The 23,014-nt window shown below is 59.4% G+C and overlaps 1 protein-coding gene and 1 long non-coding RNA gene across 5 annotated transcripts in view; one reads left to right on the forward strand and one right to left on the reverse strand.

The window, feature by feature from the left end:
• Positions 1-2,200: 2,200 nt before the first annotated feature.
• SYNGR1 (synaptogyrin 1) overlaps positions 2,201-23,014 on the forward strand; it is a 29,300-nt gene continuing 8,486 nt past the window's right edge. The window contains exons 1-3 of one of the 3 annotated variants that reach the window (XM_058308824.1): positions 2,201-2,368; positions 21,262-21,499; positions 22,656-22,801. In XM_058308824.1, the coding sequence (XP_058164807.1) occupies positions 2,270-2,368; positions 21,262-21,499; positions 22,656-22,801 (483 nt within the window). In that variant the 5' untranslated portion in view covers positions 2,201-2,269. The remainder of the gene's footprint in view (positions 2,369-21,261; positions 21,500-22,655; positions 22,802-23,014) is intronic. The other 2 variants (XM_058308826.1, XM_058308827.2) reach the window with 2 other exon arrangements.
• Positions 5,284-10,202, reverse strand: LOC111765186 (uncharacterized). 2 transcript variants are annotated; one of them, XR_009188366.2, is made up of 5 exons: positions 9,820-10,201; positions 9,382-9,674; positions 8,865-9,085; positions 7,389-8,041; positions 5,284-5,898 (listed from the first exon to the last, which is right to left on the reverse strand). It is a non-coding gene; the product is annotated as an uncharacterized lncRNA (long non-coding RNA). The 2 variants fall into 2 exon arrangements; XR_009188365.2 differs by having other exon boundaries at positions 8,865-9,674; positions 9,820-10,202.

The following is a 23,014-nucleotide window of genomic DNA, read 5'->3' on the forward strand; positions in this document are numbered from 1 at the left end:
ACCCTTTTACAGACAGTTCTGCAAGTTTTGACAAGCATATATAGCCAGTTTTGTAGCCATCACCACAAACAAGATTTGAAAAGATCATCATTTCCCAAATTTCCCTATGCCCCTTTGCAATAAATCCCCTCTCCCTAATCTCCAGCTCTAGGCAACCACTGGTTAGTTTTCTGTCCCTAGAGTTTTGCTTTTGCAAGAATGTCACCGAAATGTAATCATGCAGTTTGTAGCCTTTTGAGTGTGGCTTCTTTCACTTAGTCTAATGCATTTGAGAGTCATCTGTATAAAATGATTGTCTCAGTCATTCTTTCCTTTTTATTCCTGAGTAATATTCCATTGTCTGCATGTACCACAGTTGGTTTACACAGTCCCTAGTTGAGAGACATTTGGATTGTATCCAGGTTTTGGCTTTCCCAGATAAAGCCACTGTCAACATTCCTGCATAGGTTTTTGAGTAAACATAGATTTTCTTTCAGTTGGGTAAATACCTAGGAATGGGATTGGTGAGTTGTATGGTAAGTATATATTTTATGTTATAAGAAATTGCTAAACTGCTTCCCAAAATGCCTAGAATATTTATGTATGCAAACTAAGAGTTCCAGTTGCTCAGCATTCTTTTTAGCATTTGGTAATGTCAATTTTTTTCTTTTAGAATTTTAGCCATTTTAATAGGTATGTGGTAATATTTCATTGTGGTTTAAATTTGTATTTCCCTAATGACTAATGATATCAGGCATCTTTTCATGTGCTTAGTTGCCATCTAGATATTTTTGTGTGTGTGAAGCATGTGGTTGTTCAAATCTTTTGTCTGCTTTTAATAATTGGTTTATTCTTTTCTTTTTATTGAGTTTGGAGAATTCTTTATATATCTGGGATGGAAGTCCTTATCAGATATATACTTTGCAAATATTTTCTTCCAGACTGCGGTTTGCCTTTTAATTCATTCTTTTAACAGTGTCTTTTAGAGAGAAGTTCTTCTTAACTTTGACAGAGTCCAGTTTTCTTTTATGGATCACGCTTTCGGTGTTTTATTTTAGAAATCCTTGCCTAACCCAAATCACAAAGATTTTCTCTTACGTTTTCTTAAAGAAGTTTTCTATCATCACAGTGGCCTTCTCATAAAGTTCCTGTCTTAAATGTTGTAACACGTGTAAACCTGTTAGCACTGGGTCCGGCACGGAGCTAATACTCTATAATACTGAGCCTCGAGGGACATTTCTAAGACGTGCCCTCATGCCCACCACACACTTTCTCTGCTCAGATCTGGTGTCCTACCATCCCAGAATGCCAGGACACCAGGGCAACAGACGCCTCTGCAGATAATCTCTGTCCAACCTGCTCCTGAAACACAGAGAGGCCATATGGACCCCCGGTCATCGCAAGGGCCAGCCCTGGAAACTGGTTTTTCCACCAGCGGTAAGTATTCCTTCACCTGGCCTCAGTTTCCCTGAAACCTGTAGCTCTGGCCCAGGCTGTGATGCCGTGACGGGACAGTGGTCTATTTATTGAGCACCTGCTGTGTGCCAGGCATTTGGATACAGCAGTGAACAAGATGGGCAAAGTCTGGGCCTCAGGAGCCCGCAGACTAGCAGGGGAGAAAATGAGCGAATGATTACCTCATTCATTACTGAATTAAGGAGCGGGGCAAGGTGCGGGGGGTGGGGGGTCAAGTCTCCCAAGAAGAATTCACTGGCACTCCTCAGCCTCCGCCTCTGTGCCAGGCTTCTGGACCCTGCAGACGGGGGACACGGGGTGGCGCTGTGCTTGGGGGGGGCCCGAGAGAAGGCTTGTTCACGCGTGGGTTCATTCAAGAAACAGTCATGCAGCACCCACTGTGTCAGCGCCGGATGGGGGGGACGCACGCGGCCCCCGCTCTCCCGATGCGCTTGGGGGAGACAGAGCGGCGGCAACACGTACACAAATAACGAAGCTGGCTCGGGCCAGGGGCAGGGCGGCCCCGCAGATCCCGCTCTGCCAGGGCGGCGCGGGCGGCGCGGGCGGGCGGGGAACGCCGACGCGTCCCATCTCTGCTGCCTGGGGCTCGCCCCGGCCCGCGACTTTGCAAAGCCTTCAGGAGCGCAACCTCATCCGGGGGTCGCCGCACGCGCGCCCCGGCGCCCCGCGCGCCGCGCCCTCCCCGCGCGACGCCCCCTGGCGGGAGCCCTGCGCAGCGCAGGCCGCGGCGGCCGGGGAGGGGGCGGGGGTGCCGCGCACGCGCAGGGGCCGGCGGCGCGCGCCGAGCGGGGCGCGCCGCGCGGGTGCAGCCACGATGGAAGGGGGTGCGTACGGAGCCGGCAAGGCCGGGGGCGCCTTCGACCCCCACACCCTGCTCCGGCAGCCGCACACTCTGCTGCGCGTCGTGTCGTGGGTAAGGACCGGCAGGGGGGCCGGCGCGGGCGGGGGGCGCGGGCAAGGGCCGGCGTCCGCACCCGGACCCCAGCGGACCCCGGCAGGGGCGCGGGAGCGGGTGGCGGCGCCGTCCTGCCGAGGCTGCGGGCGCCCGCCCTTCCTCCCCTCCCCGGGCCGGGGGAGCGGGGGGTCCGGGCGCACCCCGGGGGCGCGGGTTCCAGCTTCCAGAGCCCGGGCTTCCCGGCGCCCCCGTACGTGCGCCCCCCTCCATCGCCGTGACCTCCAGGCCGCGCCTGGCAGCTGGCGGCTCGGGTTGCGCGCGTCACCCCGGGCGGCCCGCGGCGGACGGAGCGTGGGTTTCCAGTGGCCTTTTGGGGGAGTGGGTCCGCGCGGGGGCCGTCTCGCGGGGGTGGGCCGGGGCTCGGCGGCCCCGCCGAGGGCCTTGGAGGAGGCGAGGCCTGGAGCGGGGCTTTCTGGCTTCGCGGGGAAGGTGGGGAGCGACGCGCTGGGAGCCGGATACCTGGGTCCTCCCCCGGAGCCGCTCTCCTTCGCGGCGTGACCTTGGGCCGGGCACCACCCAAGACAGGTTCACGGGAAACCGTTTCCGAGGTGGGGAGCGTAACCTCTCTTTTCGTGCCTCCATTTCTCGATTTGTAGGGAGAGTGAGAGGAGCTCGCTGGAGGCCCCCGCGGGCGCTGGCCTTTCAGGAACCTGTGAATCCCCACCCCCACTCCCTACCTACACCTGGACGCAGGGGTGGAGGAGGGAGGGTCTGGGTAAGGTCCCTCCGTCCAGTAAGAGCGGAGAGGCGCCTGGGTCTCCAGCCTGCGGGAGAACAGGGCCCCCAGTGCAGAGGGCCCAGTGGGGGTCCCTGTCAGGCCTGGGGGCCAGGGAATGGGGGCAGAGACACTGGAGGGAGGGCCTGCAGTGGCTGGGGTACCTGCGGTGGCCGGGGCAGCGCCTCAGGCAGAGAAGGCAGGTGGGGTCTGGGGGGCTGGTGCCTGGGCTTCCTGGGTGGCCCATGCCCCGTGGGCCCAGGCTGGGGTCTGCTGGGCAAGGGCCTGTGCCTAGGCCAATGGTGAGCTCTGGGTGGGCAGGCGCCCCTCCCTCCCTGGTCTTCAGAGCCTTGTGGGCATCTGGTGGGTAGGGCAGTCTTCATCTTTGGCCTCCCAGAGAGAGGAGAAGCTGCCTTTCCTTTGTCTAAAACCGTTAAAAGCTCCACAGGGTGACACAGGAAGGGCCACCCGTTGAAACCCTTCCTTCCCGAGGAGGGAGCTCTTTGAGGGCAGACACATCCACGAGGGTTTGTGGCACTGGATTCATCCATCTGTGCCCGTCTCCAGCTCCCCAGAGGCCTGCCAGGCCCCTGGCAAAGGGGTGAGCCCTGGGGGGGCCCTGCCCGATCAGGGGCTGGCTCCGTCCACCCCTGCCTTTTGCCAGCCCCTGGGACACTGGCCGGGAGGGTAAAGCTTTGCAAGGGGGGCGTGAGGGTGCTGTCTGCCCGGGTCACTTCTGCTGTGATGTCTTCCTTGAGCCAAGCTTTAGTGAGTCTCCTGGGCTGCGAGGGGAAGGCAGCATGACTCAGACACAGCCCTTATGCCAGGGAGTTTACAGTTGAGTGGGGACAGAGCCAGGGGCCCCCAATAACGGCAGCCCGGGGCAGAAGCGGTCAGAGGCCACGAGAGGAGGAGAGGGTCCCAGCTGTGGAAACCAGAGCAGCTTCATGGAGATGGCGCCATGGAATTGGGCCTGGACGATGCGGAGGGTTTCTCTGTGTGAACATCGGGGTGGGAGAGGATGTGCCAGGAGGAAGGAGGGAGAGGGAAGCCTGGTGGGAAGCCCACCACGTGCCATGCGCACCCATGACCATTGACCCAGCTGGGGCCCACAGGGGCCGAGTGATACAGCCAGGGTTACTGAGCGTGTAAGTGGCAGGTGGAGGATTCGAACCCCAGTCTTCCTGTCTCCGAAGCACCGGCCTTCCCCTGGGGGAGGGAAGAGTGCAGAATCCTGGGCTTGGAGGATTGGAAAGGTCATGAGGGTCACCCAATGCCCAAACCCCCTGCATGACCTCCTGGCCCCACTCACCGGGAGACAGCGGGCAGAGGTGTCTGATACAGGCCGATGGAGACTTTTAAAAATAGGTAGGGTTTTTTTTTTTTTTCCATCATAAAAGTCATACCTTCTAATTATTGGAAAATATGAAAATCACGCATGATGCCATTGCTTGGAAAGGGCTGCTTTAATAGGGAGCCAGGCCAGCTTCCAGGCTTTTTTTCTTCTTTAGGAGGGACTGGGGATTGAACTCAGGCCCATGTGTGTGTAAAGCAGGTGCTCAACCACCAAGCTCCAGCTGCGCCTCCAGGCTTTTTAAAAATACGCGGTGCCCTGAGACATTTCATTTCAGCTGGGGCAGGCAGAGGATGTGGTCAGCCGCCTGCCTGTGCCCTCATGCTCCCTCTGCACGCCATGGGCTGGGCGGCATCAGGATTGACAGTGGAGCTAACAAAGCCTAAGTCCCGTGGCCCGGGGACTCCCTCTGTCCTGAGCAAACTGGGATCATCTGTCACCCTGCCCAGGGCTCCTCCTGTGGCCAGGCCGCCTCCAGAGCCCTGGCAATGTATACACGTAATTTTCTGTTATTTTTCCTGAAGAGGACCTCCAAGCTGCATGAAATTCTAGGCCTTGCTAAGCCTGGATCCACCCTGGAATCCACGCAGCCTGAGCCCTTGAGCCTGCCCCATCTCTCTCTCTAACTAGAGAAGTTGTAGGTTTATAGGAAAATCATGCATAAAACTCAGGGTTCCTATATACCACCCTTATTAACATCTTGCATCAGTGTGGTACATTTGTTACGATTGATGAAAGCACATTTTTGTCATTGAACTAAGTATAGTCGATGGTCCATATTAGGGTCCACTGTGTTGTACAGTATCATGTTGTTTTGAGTTTTTATTCCAGTAATATATACCACCTGGTATTTCCCCTCTTTGCTACCTTCAAATACATATTTCAGTGCTGTTAATTACATTCACAGTGTTTTACTGCTGTCACCACCACCCATCATCAGAGCTTGTCCATCAGTCCAAACAGGAACTCTGGACAGTTGAAGCCTGAACTCCCACCGGCCCGTCTCCTGCCTGGGGCTTCTCAAGTCCTGCCTGCCCGCCCCTGGGCTGGGCCAGGCCAAGCCTGGCAGGTGGTGTTCCCAGACAGTGTTGGTTAAGGTGGGGAGGGATGGCGAGCCCTCTGGCGGGTTCTGACTTGGACTCCTCTTGCCCCGCGCCAAGGAAGGGATGGCTGAGTGGAGCTGTCCAGGGCACGCACCAGCTGCGGCCTTCTGACCTGGTTTGGGGCCGGGGAGATGGGGGCCAGGAGATCAGCTCCCACTCCCGGCTGCCCCAGGCAGCTATGACCTTCAGCAAGTGTCCCCTACCCCCGTGCCTCTGTTTCCCCATCTGGACGAGGAGGCTGGGCTGGGTAAGAGGTTCCGGGTCGCTGGTCCATGACTGCAGCTTGTCATGACTCGTTTCTTTGTTCTGGAGGCATCTGGAACAGATGGGGAAAATGGAATTACAGCAATGAACTCGACTGATTTTATTTAAAGGACCACCTCTTACTTGCATTTATATCTTACTTTTGGGGGGGCTGAAATGACCTAAGAGGAAAGAATATCAGTGCTGGCAGATGAGTGGTTGTTTCTTTTTATGCTCTTGTCTTGGCAAAATAAAACATTTGAAATGTTGCCGTTTTCAGGGTTGGACTCTAAGGGCCCTTTGACTGTATCAGTCCTCCCATTTACAGATGAAAAAACCTAAAGCTCAGCCTGGAGAAGTGGCTTTTCTGCAGCTGACTCAATTTGAACCCGATCTGCAGGGTCCCGCATTCGGTTGCAGGGGCACCAGTGGGTGGCTTGGGGGAGGCGGCTTTACACCCCATCTTTACAACCCCTTCCCCTATGTCATCCAGATGAACAAGTAATAGCTAAGCTTGCTTTCCCAAAGCAGCAGCTTCAAGGCACCTTGTGCCTCTCCCAACCAGATGGCCACGTCCGAGCCTCCCCCATCGAGAAATCCTGGAGCCGCTGCTTTGGGTGATGGGGTCCAGCGGGGAGACACAGGGCCTCTGGCCAGCTCTGACATGCATTCATTCGTTCATTCATTCATTCCACAAATGCCAGGTCCCCACTCAGTGCCACGTCCTGAGTGCTGCCCATGGAAGCTCTCAGTCCAATGACGAGGAGAGACTTGAGCCAGCAGCCAGGGTCCAGGAGCTCAGAACTGTCCTAGAAGGAAATCCAGGGCCCTGGAGGGCTTCCTGGGAAAGGGGATGCTGAGCTGCGTTTTTTTTAATTTATTTTTCTCCCTCCTGCCCCCCACTGTCTGCTTTCTGTGTCCACTCGCTGTGTGTTCCTCTGTGTCCTCTTGCATTCTTGTCAGCAGCACCAGGAATCTGTGTCTCTTTTTGTTGTGTCATCTTGCTGCATCAGCTCTCTGTGTGTGCGGTGCCACTCCTGGGCAGGCTGAGCTTTTTTCACGCAGGGCGGCTCTCCTTGGGGGGCGCACTCCTTGCGTGTGGGGCTCCCCTACATGGGGGACACCCCTGCGTGGCACGGCACTCCTTGCGCGCATCAGCACTGCACTTGGGCCAGCTCCACACGGGTCAAAGAGGCCCGGGGCTTGAACCGCAGACCTCCCATGTGGTAGGCGGACGCTCTATTAGTTGAGCCAAATCCACTTCCCATGAGCTGGGTTCTCCTCCGCCGAGAGGAGCGGCATGAGCAGATCTGGGTGGGCGTGCCGGGACCTGAGGCTGGGGGCAGGCAGGATAGGCCCAGGGAGGGCCTTGGCCGAAGCACGCACGAGCTGGACCTCCCGAGGGCAGTGGGCAACCACCGGGGGTCCAGAGGGATTTTACGCTGGAAGAGGCGTGTTTTGGAAGCTCCCGTGGCTGCTGCCAGGAGACTGGCTTGGAGAGGGCTCCTGGCAGGAGGTGTGCCGCCAGCCAGCCTGTCCTCTCCCAGTGCCGGGCAGGCCTACCTGGGCAGTTCTTGCTGACAGCATTGCACTCCTCCTCGTCACTTTTTCTGTCTGTGAGCCACCCTGGCCAGTCGTCTCTCGGGGCTCGGACAGGGTCATCCGTGCAGGAGGCCTTCAGGAGATGCTGGCACTGCCTTGTGCCCAGGGCAGCGTGGGAGCTGAGGGAGCCTGGCAGAGCCTGGGGTTTGGCCTCAGGAGTGGGGCCTTGGAAAATCCCCACCTCTCTAAGCCTCAGGAAAATGAGAGTGAGGTGCCCAGGTTTGGGGAGGATTCTAAGTGTTGTAAGGAAGTAGGTCTGTGAGAATGTGGGTCGTAAAGACAAGTCACCAAGGCTCGGCGCCCGTGGCCCACTGTGAGGACGTGGTCCCTGCCCCGGGGAGGCCCCGGCCACGTGGGAGGCCCCACGTGACCTGCGTGCAGGGCTGTGAGGCCTGTGCCTGTGGGGGGAAGGGGGAAGGCAGATGGCAGGGCGGGTGGGGGAGCCACGCTGGCGCCCAGGCTGGAAGAACCAGCTGTCCGGGTCTGGGGAAAGCAGAGCTAGTGTCAGGAAGCGCCGCGGGCTCGGGAGGCCTGGCGCCAAGTCCTGGACCCGCTCCGCGCAGGCTGTGTAACTTGAGCAAGATCCCAGCACTCTCGGGCCTCAACTTCCCCATCTGTTCAGTAGGCAAGGGTCAGTCACGTTGGGTCAGGGTCCCCAGCCTTCCGCCATCAAAGAACTCCTTCCTGCTCCCGACAGGTCCCAGGATGGACGCTCTTGGACTGTCCCTGCCAAGGACCACGGCTCGCCCAGCAGGGCAGCCCCGGCTGTTTTGGGGGTGGCTGGAAGCCCTCCCCTCCGGGGGTGGGGCTTTGCTCAGCTGCCCTCCACCCTGCTGGGGAGCAGGGCTGGGGGGGCGGGGAAGGGGCAGCCATTGGGCGGGGCCGGCCCTCGGGTTTAGACCCAGGCTCCTTAGGAGGGCGTCCTCCAGGAGCCCCACAAGCCGGGCTCCTCTAGGCCCTCCCGGTCCAGGGGCCCTCGCCGCTGGCTTCCGGACCATTCTCCCCTCTGGCTGCCCCCCACTCCTCCCCTCTGGCTGCCCCCCACCCCTCCCTGCTGGCTGCCCCCACCCCTCCTGTCTTCCAGCTCTCTTTCTCGCCCACCCGATTCCAGCCTCTCTGGACCTCGGCACCTCTGAGCATGGAGCCCATCCTCACTGCCCTCCCCCGTCCCTCCCCCTCTCCAGCCTAGAGACCCTGGTCTCTCATTTCCGTTGCCCCCAATTCCAGCCCTTCTTCTGCTGTGTTATCATCCACTCCCCCGGCAAAACCCCGTCTCTTGTGAACTCCCACCCTCCACCCACCGCCTCGGCTCTCCCTCCCGTTCTGGTGGCCCAGGGCAGCCCGTCCATGGGCACTGGGCCCGGCCCCCTGGCAGGCCGAGGAACTCCTCCCACCCTCACCTCCGCCCTCTCTCCTGGCGCCTTCCCAGCAGCTCACCAGTGTGCTGACCTTCCCCCTCCTAAGAAATCTTCCCCGGACCCGCTTCTCTGCTCCTGCGGAGAGGTGTCCGCTCACGGTCTTGTTTTCCTTCCTTTTCTCATGTGCGCTCTGGTCAGGCGTCCTCCCCCATCTCACTGTCCTGCCGCGAAAGGTCACCTGGAGCCTTCGTGTCCCATCTCACGGCCAGTTCTTACTCTCTCGGCCAGTCTCCCAGTGCTCTGCAGGGGAACAGGGCATTCAGATGTCCCCCGGGGAATCCAGACAGGTGCTTAGGAACGGTTAGGATGGGAAATTCTGCATCCACGTTACCGCAGTTTAAAAAGGCTGCGTTGAGCTGGGTACTAGGGCTTGTGAGCACAAGGCGCCTCGGAGCCGTGAGCCCTAACTCGGCTCAGGGTTGAAGAGGTGACACTTGATTGAGGGAAGGAGCCAGAGGAGGGAGCCCCAGGCAGAAGGAATGGCTGGGCAGGGGCCTGCTTTGTTACCAGTGGTGTCCCCAGGGCTAGGGCAGTACCTGACATCTACTAAGGGCTCCACCGCGGGGACGCACAGAACTGCACTGCTCTGCCTTCCTCCTCCTACCCGCCGTTCCTATCAGGTCTCCTCCAGCCTTCAAGGCCCAACTCAGATCCCTTGGGAAGCCTTCCGGGATTGCCTGCGAGCTTTCCCCCCCCTGCTTCCCTTGTACTCTTTGAAGTTGGCTGTCAGAACGCTGAAAACGGGGGAATTTCCCCCCTTTGTGTCTTTCTTCTCTGGAAATCAAGTCAGGGCCTGTGATTGGATTATCCCTCTGAAGTCCTGGAATTTCTGCAGAGGGAGAACAAACAATGTCAGGCATGCGGGGACTGGCAGGGCAGTGGGTGGCCTCGAGGCGGAGGCTGCCCTCCCCACCAGTTGAGAGACCTTGTGCAGCCTCAGTTTCCCATTTGTATTACGGGATAGCGGTGCCTACCTCACCGGGCCGTAGCGAGTCCCTGAGGCCCCGGCTGTGTGCCTGGTGGGTGCCCGGTGCTCCCAGCACTTTGCCATTGGCGTGGGCCTTCCCCTCTCCTCCTGCCCTGCTCCAGAAGGGGCGGAGGCCGTGGGCCCTGGGGTGTGGACAGACCTGCTGGTGGAAGGCCTGGTGTGGGGGGGTCCAGATGCCTCTGCCACTGACAGTGTGGCCCTGGGCCAGGCAAGCGGCCCCTCTCTGGGCCTCAGTTTCCCCATTTAACATGAGGCTCCAGGCTCCCCCCCCCAGTGATGAAGATGGGGACAGTCCGTGGAGAGAGGAGGAGCCTTCAGGTCACACGGACGGAGGTGGGGTCTGCTCGCCCAGGCACCCCAGCAGGGCCCGCCCCCCACCCCCACCCCACTCCGGGACAGCTTGTGGGAAGATTAGAGCCTAATCCCCAGCGGGTCACTCCAAGGCCGCCGAATGGGGGTCCTGGGAGCCCCCGCCCTGCCCGCCCTGCGACCCAGGGGAGGCTCCTGGCGAAGCTCACGGCTGCCCCTGCCCGTCACGCGCCGCTGCGCTGGCTGTGGCAGTTACCGTCACGTGATGGTGGGGGGCAGACCCCGGGCGGTGAAGGAGGGGCGCGGCGGCCTGACTCATCCCTCGGAAGCGCCGCCGCCTCTCTCTTTGCCAGCCTGTCCCCAGGGCCGGGAGGCAGGCCGGGGCGCGGGGGCGCGGGGAGGCCGGGTCGGCTCAGAGGGAGATGATGACTCGGCCGCCGCGTGGCGGGAAGAGCGCCCCCCCGTGGCCAGAGCTGTGCGAGCAGGGGCCGCCGAGGGGGCGTCCCTGGGCCCTGCCCGGCGGGCACCTTGCTGCCAGACCCCTCCAAGCTCTTCCCGGCCCTCCCCCTAGGTGTGGCGGGAGGGAGACCAGCCCCTCGGCCAATAAATAGGAAAAATGGTACATAATAACGTTACGAACAGAATAAAATGGGGTATTGGGCTATGGAGTTAGTGGAGGAGGAGGATATTGTAGATCTAGGTGTCAGGTCTGGAGGGCTTCTCTGAGGAGGCGTCATTTATAATGAGTCCTGGATGTTGAAGGGGAGATCTAGGGAAAGTGTATCCTGAACCGGAGAACAAGCAGTGCAAAGACCCTGAGGCAGGAACGAGCTCTGGAGAGAGAGAGCGGAGTGGTAGGAAATGAAAGGAGTCTGAGAGGAAGGCGGCCTGGGGGTTGTGGGGAGGGGTGGGGTGAGATGAGGAATGGTCCAGAGTCTCAGTGCAGGGGTGTGACATGCCCCCACTTGGGTCAAGTCTAAGGGGATCGTTCGAGTGATGGAAGGGGCCGATTGTGGGGCTGGGAGTGGACGAGAGCTGACAGTGGCCTGGACCAGGTGGGCAACGTGGAGAGGTTTGAGAAAATGTCCAGGGAGCTTGAGCAGCAGGCTCGGCCACGGAGCAGATGCAGAAGATCGGGAGGGAGAGGAATCAAGGGTGAACCCTGCTTGGGGCCTGCCAGCTGGGTGGCAGCCACCTGGGGTCCCTGGGGAGGCCGCAAGAGGCTGGCGGCGAGGCAGCGGCCCAGAGAGGAGCGCCCCGGAGCTGTCCTAGGGGGTCGAACTTCACCCGCAGCCGACGGAGGGCCTGGGGCGAGCTCCGTTGGCGGCGGTGGGGCGCAGTTCCGAGGAGGCGAGACGGCTGGGAGAGGGGAGAGCCGGGGAGCAGGCAGGCTGCCTGCAGGGCCGGGACCCCTCCCAGCCGCCCAGCCGGGGCCCTGGCCCTCCCGGTGGTGAGGTGGTGACGTGGCCAGTGCTGCAGAGACGGGAGGCAGGAAGCTGCAGAGAGGGGAGGCAGGAAGCGGGAGGTTCCAGGCAGCCTCTCCCTCCAGGCTTATCTGGGGAAGACTCAGCCTTTGCCCCAAGGGGTTTCTTTTCATTTCATTTTTAAATTTTTAAATTTTTTTATTTTTATAAAGATTTGTTTTTTATTTCTCTCCCCTTCCCCCCCCACCGTTGTCTGCCCTCTCTGTCCATTCGCTGTGTGTTCTTCTGCGTCCCCTTGCATTATCCAGTGGCACTGGGAAACTGCTTCTCTTTTTTGTTGCGTCACCTTGCTGCGTCAGCTCTCCTGTGCGTGCGGCGCCACTCCTGGGCGGGCTGCGCTTTTTTCACGCGGCAGCCTTCCTCACGGGCGCACTCCTTGTGCATGGGGCTCCCCTATGCGGGGGACACCCCTGCGTGGCATGGCACTCCTTGCGCGCAGCAGCACTGCACGTGGGCCAGCTCCACATGGGTCAGGAGTCCCTGGGGATTGAACCCTGGTCAGATGTTCTGTCAGTTGAGCCACGTCCACTTCCCCTCAAGGTGTTTCAAGTCAGGCCACTGAGCAGTTCCCAGGGGAGCAACAGGGACCCCTGCCACCCCCTCCTCAGCGGGAAGAACAGGGGCTCTCCCCGAAGCCCCCCTCACCCTTGCCCTGCAGGGGGCCCTGCCACACCCCGAGGGGCCGGGCAGAGAGCCTGCGCCCTGTTGGGGGCTGGCCAGCGAGGGGCTTCTCCGAGCCTCAGCTTCCCTGTCTGTGAGATGGGGTGAATAAGCCTGCCTCCTGGGAGTTTTTAGGTTTCTTTTTCCTCCAGAGGGCTTGGCAACTGTCTCTGTTTCCTGGCTGCTAAAACAAGTCTTGGAATGGGAAGTAATTGGCGCACAGTTTTGAGATTAGGAGAAGTCCGAAATGAGGCATCAGCAAGACGACGCTTTCTCCCAAAACCTGTGGCGTCCCAGGGCTGGCTCCCGGGAAGTCCCTGGCCCTTGGCTTTTCTGTCGTGTGGCGATGACACGGTGGCTTCTTTCTCCTCCGGGTTCCGCCGACTTCCGGCTTCTTCCGTGGCTTTTCTCTCTCTCCTGACTCTGGCTCTGCTGATGAAGGACTCCAGTCGTCTGGAGGAAAGCCCAGCCCGATCCAGGGGCACCGGACCTAACTCAGGGGCGTCGTCAAGAGCACCTGTCTGCCAAGGGGCACAGGACCAAGAACGTGTCCAAACGGGCCCACGGTTCAAGCCACCACAGCGAGGGTTGAATGAGATAATGTGTGTGGAACGTTTCTGTCAGGAGCCTCCCGCCGGCCAGGCCCCAAGGAGGTTGTGGGCTGGCTCTCCCTTGCTGGGGCTCCCATGAGCAGGTGCTAGGGTCGGCGAGGAGGCTGAGGAGGGCGTCCCAGAGGGCGGCTGGGAGTCCCGACATCCAGGCAGAGATTCGAAGGGCGGAAAGAGTCTGCTCCCATTTGAAAGATGGAAGAGGCAGGGAAGGGCATTCTGGGAGGTGGAAACAGTAGGTGTAAAATTCTGGGGCATGAGAGAATGTGGGGGAAATTGGAACCCTCGTGCACTGCTAGTGGGAATGCAAAATGTTTCAGCTACTGTGGGAAACAGTTTGGTGGGTCCTCAAGAAAGTGAAATGTAGAATTACCATATAACCTGCAGTTCCACTCCTAGATATCCACCCAGAGAAGCAAAACGGACCCAAAGAGCTTCTTGGACATGAGCGTATGTAGCAGCGTTTTTCAAGGTAGCCGAAAGGTGCAAAGAGCCCCAGTGTCCAACAGATGAGTGGATGGACAAAAAGTGCTGCAGACGCACAATGGAATGTTATTAATCAGCCAAGGAAAGGAACGAGTTCTGATACGTACTCCAAGGCAGAGGAATCTGCAGAACATTCTGCTGAGTGAGAGAAGCCAGACAGCAAGGTCGTATAGTGTGTGATTCCATTTATGTGAAATGTCCAGAATGGACAAAAAGCAGATTGGTGGTTGCCAGGCGTTGGGGGGAGGAAGCAGTGGGGAGAAACTGCTGCAGGGGGACCTGGTTTTGCTGAGGAGGGAGAGAAATGTTTTAGAACTAGATGGAGGGAAGCGGATTTGGCTCAATGGATAGAGCGTCCGCCTACGACATAGGGTTCAAACCCAGGGCCTCCTGACCCGTGTCATGAGCTGGCCCATGTGCAGTGCTGATGCATGCAAGGAGTGCCGTGCCACCTCGGGTGTCCCCCGCATAGGGGATCCCCATGCGCAAGGAGTGAGCTCCGAAAGGAGAGCCACCCCGCGCAAAAAAAAGTGCAGCCTGCCCAGAAGTAGTGCAGCACACAAGGAGAGCTGACGCAGCAAGATGACGCAACGAAAACAGAGAGATTCCCGGTGCTGCTGACAAGAATGCAAGTGGACACAGAGGAACACACAGCGAATGGACACAGAGAGCAGACAACTGGGGGAATGGGTGGGGGAGGGGATAAATTTTTAAAAAAGAACTAGATGGAGGTGGTGGTTGTACAACATTGGGAATGGACTAAATGACGCCGAGTTGTTCATCTTAAAATGGTTAATTTTATGTTATTTGTGTGACAGCTCAGTAAGTTGGGTTTTTTTTTAGTGGAAAAATCATCTTGGGGGAAAGCAGATATGGTTCAAGTGATAAGACCGCTGCCTACTGTATGGGAGGATCTGGATTCGATTCCTGGGGCTTCCTGGTGAAAAAGAAGAAGAGAAAGCGTGCCTCCGTGGCAAGCCAGTGCCCGCGCGGCAATCCAAGTGCCCACGTGGGTGCCTGTGCGGCAATCCGAGGGCCCACGTGGGTGCCCGTGCGGCGAGCCGAGTGCCCACGTGGGTGCCCGTGCGGCGGACCGAGGGCCCACGTGGGTGCCCGTGCGGCGAGCCGAGTGCCCACGTGGGTGCCCGTGCGGCGGACCGAGTGCCCACGTGGGTGCCCGTGCGGCGGACCGAGGGCCCACGTGGGTGCCCGTGCGGCGGGCCGAGGGCCCACGTGGGTGCCCGTGCGGCGGGCCGAGTGCCCACGTGGGTGCCCGTGCGGCGGACCGAGGGCCCACGTGGGTGCCCGTGCGGCGGACCGAGGGCCCACGTGGGTGCCCGTGCGGCGAGCCGAGTGCCCACGTGGGTGCCCGTGCGGCGAGCCGAGGGCCCACGTGGGTGCCCGTGCGGCAAGCCGAGTGCCCACGTGGGTGCCCGTGCGGCGGACCGAGGGCCCACGTGGGTGCCTGTGCGGTGAGGTGAGGGCCCATGTGGGTGCCTGTGCGGTGGGCCGAGTGCCCATGTGGGTGCCTGTGCGGTGAGGTGAGTGCCCATGTGGGTGCCTGTGCGGTGGACCGAGTGCCCATGTGGGTGCCTGTGCGGTGGGCCGAGTGCCCATGTGGGTGCCTGTGCGGTGGGCCGAGGGCCCATGTGGGTGCCTGTGCGGTGAGGTGAGTGCCCATGTGGGTGCCTGTGCGGTGGACCGAGTGCCCATGTGGGTGCCCGCGCGGCGAGCCGAGTGCCCATGTGGGTGCCTGTGCAGTGGATTGAGTGCCCGCATAGTGAGGTGAGTGCCCATGTGGGTGCCTGTGCGGTGGGCCGAGGGCCCATGTGGGTGCCTGTGTGGTGAGGTGAGTGCCCATGTGGGCGCCTGTGCAGTGGATCGAGTGCCCGCATAGTGAGCTGAGCGCCCATGTGGGTGACTGTGCAGCGGACTGAGTGCCCGCATAGTGAGCTGAGTGCCCATGTGGGTGCCTGTGCAGTGGATTGAGTGCCTGTGTGGGTGCCCGCGCAGTGAGCTGAGTGCCCATGTGGGTGCCTGTGCAGTGGATCGAGTGCCCACATAGTGAGCTGAGGGCCCATGTGGGTGACTGTGCAGTGGACCGAGTGCCCGCATGGCAAGCTGAGTACCCACGTGCGTGCCCGTTTGGTGAGCCAGTGCCCATGTGGCAAGCTGAGTGCCTGCGCAGTGAGCCAGTGCCCGCACAAGTGAGTCACGCAGCAAGATGATGACACAACAAAAGAGAGATGAAGGGGAGAGTCAAGGTGAAACGCAGCTCAGACCAGGAACTGAGGTGGCACAGGAGACAGGGAACCTCTCCACATCAGAGGTCCCCAGGATCGAATTCCGGTGAATCCTAGAGAAGGAAGATGAGAAGATAAAAAAAGAAATAGATACAGAAGATCATAAGCGAATGGACACAGACAGCAAAAACAGCAGGGCAGGGGAAGGAGAGGGGAAGAAAAATAATAAAGGAGACAAAATAAAGAAAAAAATCGCGGGCATCAAGCAGCCTTGTGGCTGTGTCACTGCAGGCGCTTTGGGGTGGCTGGCTGGGGCGTGAGGAGGGCCCGCAAGGGGGCAGCGGCCAGGGGGCTCTCACTGCCCAGCGCCTCTGAACCCAGGAGCTTGAGAGCCCGGAGTTCCTCCTGGATCTGCAGCGGCGCCCCCTGGAATCTGGTTTTAAAAGACCCAGGATTGGATTCTAAGGAGGGCTTTCCGTGCCCACGCTCCATCCTCTCCCCGTTCCCAGGCCTCTGGGGCCCGCGCGGCAGATCCGCTCGTTGGATGCATTTCCCCCGGAGGCCTCAGCCACGAGGTCAGCGTGGAATTTCGCTCTGATTTCATTCCGGCTCTCAGGCGGCTGCTGTGTGTCCCTCACTGCCCTGGACTCACCCACCACGGGACCAGGGCAGTGATCTCGGGGGGCTGGGGGGCTCACTCAGGGCATCTATTTAGTTAGTGCACACAGTGGGTCCTGCGGGGTCCCCGTCTTCCTACTATGTGCAGCGAGTGCCTGAGGGGCAGAAGCCTGCGGTCCCTCCCCTCCTCTGGGGGCTGCACTTGGGGTGGGGAGATGGCGGCTAAATGGAGGCCGCTCACATGGGCGTAGAGTCCTGGCTTCCAGAGGCTGCCAGGAACTGGCTGTCTGTCCTTTGCAGTATTTCCTTCCCTTGCCTGAGCCTCAATTTCTCCCCCTGTAAATTTCTGTGACATAAGAGACCTGGTCCTAGTGGGCTGAAGCAGCCAGCAGCCTGCAGGGACAGGGCAAGTTCACGTGCATCTCTACCCGATTATCGTGGAGCTGCTGGGTGTCGCCCTGGCTCCCTCCCTCGGCCCTCCCCGGTCCTGGGCACCTCTCTAGCCCCAGGCCCTTGGTCACTACCCAGCCACACTCCTTTGTGTCCCCACCACGCAGAGCCCTCTCCCACCTGTGGCCTTTGCACCTTCTGTTCCTCTGCCTGGAACGCCCCCCCATTCTGGTCATGGCTGGTGCTTGTCTCAGCTCAAAATTCAGGGCTTCCAGGCCCCCTTCCCCGACCCCCTCTGTCCCCTCCCAGCCTTCACCGTGGTTTTCGTTGGCTTAAAGGTCTGCTTCACTTGTTGAGTGCCAGTCGAGCATTTCGGGGTGCCTTCTGCAGGGAGGTGCTGTTCTCAGTCACTCCTCTCAGTGCACTAGTGGTTTAGGTGCTGTCATCCCCCCCCCTTTTATAGATGAGGAAACTGAGGCTCAGAGAGGTCGTCACTCGTCCAAGGTCACCCAGCGAGTCACTGGCCAAGCTGGCATTCCCCTGGCCCGGATGGTCTGCCCCAGAACCCGTGCTCTTGCCCCTCCTGCCCGGCCAGATGCCAGCTCCCCGCAGCTGGGTCTCGTCGGCCATTCGATGCCCATGCACAGCGCCGGGCGCCGAGAGACCCTTAACCCATGAGGAAGACCCCAGGAAGGCCAGCGCGGGCCAGCAGGCGGGAGCGGAGGGGCGGCCTGGGCCTCTTCCTTCCTGGGCTCCTCCCAGGATGTTTTCATCTTGGCGCTCACCCTCCCGGGAAGCACCCCTTCCCCAGCTGCTCCTCCTTTCTCCCCGGGGCCTCCAGGCTTCCCTCCCGCAGGGGGCCCAGGCGGTGAGGCTCCTCCAGTCCCCAAGGCCAGCCTCCTGGCCGCCTGCTCTCCCTCCCGCGCTGGCCTCCACCCAGCCTCTGAAGAGCCTTTTTTTTTCTGTCTTGGAAGGGGAGCCACTCTTTCTGCCTCCGCTGGCGGCCGTGGCGTCTCTCCCTGATGGTCTCTCTTTCCCAGGGGCCTCCAAGGAAGGAACGCAGGCCTTCCTGCCTCCTGGCCTGCATTGCCCTCCCCTGGGCACTTGCACGTCAGGCCTCTGCAGAAGCTTAATTTTTACAGTGAACCCATTTGAGGCACAGAGAGGTCACATCATTTACCCCAGGCCTGGGACTTAAAGGTGATCAGTCCATTGACCCCCTCAGTGTCCGAGTCTCTGTCTAACCAGGAGGCGTTTCCACTCTGCTGGTTGGGTGGCACCGCTGATGCCCAACCTGGCGGTTTTCTAGTAGAAGCCTTGGACTTGACACAGTGCACGTGTCCACGGAGCCGTGTGAGTGGCCCTGGAGTAGGCAGTGCAGCAGTCCCATGCAGCCCTCCTGTCAGAGCCTTCTTTTTTTTTTTTTTTTTTTAATTTCTCCCCACCCCCTCATAGTTTGGATTTGCTGTGTCTGTCTATTGTGTGCTGGTCTTTTTAGGAGGCACCAGGAACCGAACCCAGGACCTCCCTACTTTGTTGTGCCTCTCATTGTGTTTTTCTTTTTGTGTCTCTTGTTGTGTCATCTGCCGCACCTGCCTGTCATATCGGTCTGTCGTCTTTAAGAGAAGGACCTCTGCTCATTGCTTTGTTGTTTCTCTCATTGTGTTTTCCTTCTTGTGTCTCTTGTTGCATCGTCTTGTTGTGTCAGCTTGCCGTGCCTGCCCATCGCGCCAGCTCACTGTCTTTAGGAAGCACTGGGAACCGAACCATGGACTTCCCATTTGGTAGGCAGGAGCCCAGTCAATTGAGCCACATGCATTTCCCCAGAATCCTTCTTAACACAGTGCCCTGAACCAGTGGTCTCCAAACTTGATCATGCACATTGTATTAGTCAGTCAAGGGGGTGCTGATGCAAAATACCAGAAATCTGTTGGCTTTTATAAAGTGTATTTATTTGGGGTAGAAGCTTACAGTTACCAGGCCATAAAGCATGAGTTACTTCCCTCACCAAAGTCTAATTCCACATGTTGGAGCAAAATGGCTGCCAATGTCTATGAAGGTTCAGGCTTCCTGGGTTCCTCTTTTCCCAGTACTTGCCTATCTCTGGTCTCAGCTGCTCATTCTCTGGTCTCTGCAGCTGTAAACTATCAGGTGAACAGCTCATCTCTCTTCTGGGGCCTTCTCTCTTTCCTCATGACCAAGCTCCTCTGTGTGCTTACTTCCAGGGCTCCAGCTCAAAACTCCAACCTCCTCTGCTGTGGTGCGATTTCTCTGTGTGTCCCCACCCACCAAGGGGGCGGGGATGCAACGTCCTATTGACATGGCCCAATCAAAGCCTTAGTCGTTATTTAATCAAGTGTATTAGTCAGCCAAAGGGGTGCTGATGCAAAATACCAGAAGTTGGTTGGTTTTTATAAAGAGTATTTATTTGGGGTAGGAGCTTACAGACACCAGGCCATAAGGCATAAGTTACTTCTCTCACCAAAGTCTATTTCCATGTGTTGGAGCAAGATGGCTGCCGACGTCTGTGAGGGTTCAGGCTTCCTGGGTTCCTCTCTTCCCAGGTCTCCAGCTTAAGGCTTCAGCATCAAACTCCAACATCAAAAACCCTCCAGCTCTGTCCTCTGCCATGTCTTTTATCTGTGAGTCCCCCCCCACCAAGGGTGGGGCTCAGTGCCCTACTGGCACAAGAGGTTTACCTGATTACTTAATCAAGTAAACCTCTGAATCAGATATAATCTAATATGCCCAGACGAAAAGATCAGTTTACAACATTATCCAATATTTCTTTTTGGAATTCATCACTAATATCAAACTGCTACATCAAGTAAAAGTAAAACCTCTGCATCCAATACACTCTGATATACCCAGAGGAAAAGACCCAATTTACAAACAAAATGCAATATTTCTTTTTGGAATTCTTCAATAATACCAAACTGCTACACACATCTTTCAGGAAAAAATTTTGAGCTAATTGTCGCAGTAGATGTAGATTTATGTATTGTGTATACACACAGAGTTGTGTATACACACACACACACACGTTTATATAGAAAACTACTGCACTGGTGTTCCTGTACATTATAAGATGTACTTATAATACAAAATATAGAAATTTTTAAAAGGTAGGGTGAAAATATAAATAGTGCTTCTTATCTTCTCCCACACCCGCCCTGCAGTCACTGCTCCTGCTGGGGTTAGCTATGGGAGAAAATGTGTCTGGCTCATATTGATGTGATAGTCTCTTACTGTGGAAAAATTAGAAAATAAAGAATAGTAGAAAATGGATAATAAAAGTCCCCTCTGCTTGCCTCCTCGGCTAACCATAGGCCACTCTTGGAGCACTGCTTTCTGGAGTGTGCACCTGTCGGGTCTGGGCCTCCTCGTCCTCACACAGTTTCAGGGGAGCACGAGGCATGAGGAAAAGTCATGAGCTTTAGCCTCAGCTGCCTGGGTTTGGAGCCCAGCTCTGCTGCTTGCCAGTTGTGTGGCTCTGAGCACTTTGACCAACATCTGCACCGCAGCTCCCTCATGGACAAAATACCAGTGGTATTGAATGTATCTGTTATCTACTGCTGTGTAACAAACCACCCATCACCTCAAAACTTAGGACTTAAAAGAACAAACATTTACTGTCTCAGTCTCTGTGGGTCGCGAAGCGGGTGCAGCTTAGCCGGGGGCCCCTGTCCCGAGGCCTCTCACGGGGCTGCCGTCCAGGTGGCGGCTGCTCCGCGGCTCAGGGGAGGGCGGGTCCTCTTTCAAGCTCACTTAGGCAGTGGAGGGCAGGGTTCAGTTCCCTGCTGGCAGTTGGCGGGAGGCCGCCCTCAGGTCCAGCTCCCAGCGCGGCAGCTGGCTCCCATCAGGGTGAGCCGGTGGGGGTGGGGGCTGAGATGGAAGCTGGCCTTTTTGTAACCCAGGCCCAGGAGTGCCATCCCATCCCTTTTTGGCATGTTCTGTTTTTAGAAGCGAGCCTTTGGGTGCAGCCGCGTGCCTCCCCAGGGGCAGGAGACCACACACAGCCTGAGCACTAGGAGGGCGGGGTCAGAGCTGCCCCTGGCCCCAACGCGCATGTCACGGAGGGCTGCTGAGAGGGCTGGGTGCCCTAAACAGGCAGGCTTGTGGCTGGTGCTGGTTTTTCATTCATCGCTTCTGCTTCCTGGGGCCTGGGTAGCCCAGGCGACAAGGAAGAGGGAACCAGGACCCCAAAACAGGAGCCCTTGGGGGGCATTCCAGATGGGGCTGGACATGCACCAGCCTCTGGAGGAGTCAGCCTGGGGTGGTGGGGGTGGGGTCTATGGCAGGTCCAAGCCCCAGGAGGGCCCAGCCCCTCGGGAGCAGGGCCTGTAGCAGGAAGACCTCCCTGAACCTGGCTGCCGGGGGTGGTCCGTATCTGTGGTCTGAGGATGAAGGAGGAAGTGATTGACCCCACCTACGCTGTGTGGCCCAAAGCACGCTGCCGTCCCTCTCTGGGCCTCGCCTCTGATACCTCCGCCACACAGGCCCTATGGCCATTTTGGGTGAAGAGAGCACGTGAAGGGGCAGGTGCCGAGAGGGATCTTGGTGCCCCCCCCCCCAGGGCTGGCGCTGGGCGCGGCCTGCCTGGCCTCAGGCCTGCCCCTCCCCCCCCCAGGTCTTCTCCATCGTGGTGTTCGGCTCCATCGTGAACGAGGGCTACCTCAACAGCCCCTCGGAGGGCGAGGAGTTCTGCATCTACAACCGCAACCCCAGCGCCTGCAGCTACGGCGTGGCGGTGGGCGTGCTCGCCTTCCTCACCTGCCTGCTCTACCTGGCCTTGGACGCGTACTTCCCACAGATCAGCAGCGTCAAGGACCGCAAGAAAGCCGTCCTCTCTGACATCGGCATCTCGGGTGAGCCCCGGCCCGCGGTCCACAGGGGGCCGGCCTGGCCTCGTCCTGCCCCCCCCCCTCACACCTGGGAGGCAGCCACAGAGAAGGGGGGACCAGGAAAGGACCCGAGACCCCCACGGCTTGTGGCAGGGAGGGGGCCACCAGCTGGAGTGTGTGCCAGTGCCCGGAGGAGGTGCCCTGGGGTCAGTGGCCGGTGCTGCGGGAGCCCGAGAGAACCGAGCAAGGCCCGGCACAGGGCGCAGGCTCCCTCTTCCCCTCCCCTGCCGGGCCAGGGGAGTCAGGACCTGGCACTGGGGGGCTGACCTGACCGCCAGGTGACCCCACAAGCGCCAGGAACCTGGTGCCCACTTGGCCTGGGCCAGGCCCCGGCCTTGCTGAGGTGTCCGGCCGGGCCCTCGGGATGAGCCAGTCTGACGGCAGGCAGTGAAGTCTGGGGTTCCTTGGGCTCAAAGGAGCAAGAATTAAGCTCCTGGACCTGGGCCTGTGGGCCACGTCGCCCTCGGGTCCCCCGGCAGCCCCTCCGGGAGGCGGGCTGGGCCCTGCCAGCCCCTGGGTACGTGCGCCCTCGGTCCGGAGCAGCCTGCCTGGGCGGGTAGGTCACTCCTAAACTCAGGGCGCTGGGAGGTTGCACACACATGAGAAGAGGCGCAGGCCCGCCCGGGCTCACCTGCCACCGTTTCCCCAACCTCAGCAGCAACCCCCGATTCCCCAGGGGGCTGGAGGGAGGGAAGGGCTCCTCCCCAGAGCTGCAGGCCTCGAGGGTGGGCCTTGGGACCCAAGTCGGGGTTTAACTGGGATCTGTTTGCCGCAGGTTAGAGAACTGGCAGCCTGAGTTGACGGCCTCTCTCTGTCTCTCCCTCCCTCCTTCCTTCCCACCTGGCTGCCCGGCTCGCCCTGGCCCGGCCCTGGGCCCCTCTGCCTCCTCCCCGCGTGCTCCTGCCCCTGTGGTCTCTCCCCCTCTGCATCTGACTCACCTCTCTGTCCTCGCCCACCCCTGCTCTCTGCTCCCCTCATCCTGCCCCCACCCCCGTTCCGCTTCCTTCGGGATGGGGGACATGGGGCACCTGCTCTGGACCGTCTCCCCGGCCCCTGGTCTCCCCGTTTTCTCTCCGCTGCTGCCCTCCGCCCCCCTGCCGGCCCCGGTGGGCGCCCCCAGCCTTCTGGGCCTTCCTGTGGTTCGTGGGTTTCTGCTACCTGGCCAACCAGTGGCAGGTCTCCAAGCCCGAGGACAACCCGCTGAACGAGGGGACGGACGCCGCCCGGGCCGCCATCGCCTTCTCCTTCTTCTCCATCTTCACTTGGGTGAGTGCAGCCGCCCGCCAGCCCCCTTCGCCCGCCCCCAGCCGAGCCCTGGCCCGGCAGCCTTCAGCACAGCCAGGACCAGCCCGTGCCGATGGCAGCCCCTTACCGCGGGGCAGAGCCGCCTTCTCCTGGGTTGTGGGGGCATTCATACTGCCCATGGGCCGGGCAGGCCTAGAGAGTGCCAGGGTGGCCCCTGCTTGGTTCAGAGGTCGA

The sequence above is a fragment of the Dasypus novemcinctus genome, chromosome 12 (genome assembly GCF_030445035.2).
Source record: "Dasypus novemcinctus isolate mDasNov1 chromosome 12, mDasNov1.1.hap2, whole genome shotgun sequence".
NCBI classification, from domain to species: Eukaryota; Metazoa; Chordata; class Mammalia; order Cingulata; family Dasypodidae; genus Dasypus; species Dasypus novemcinctus.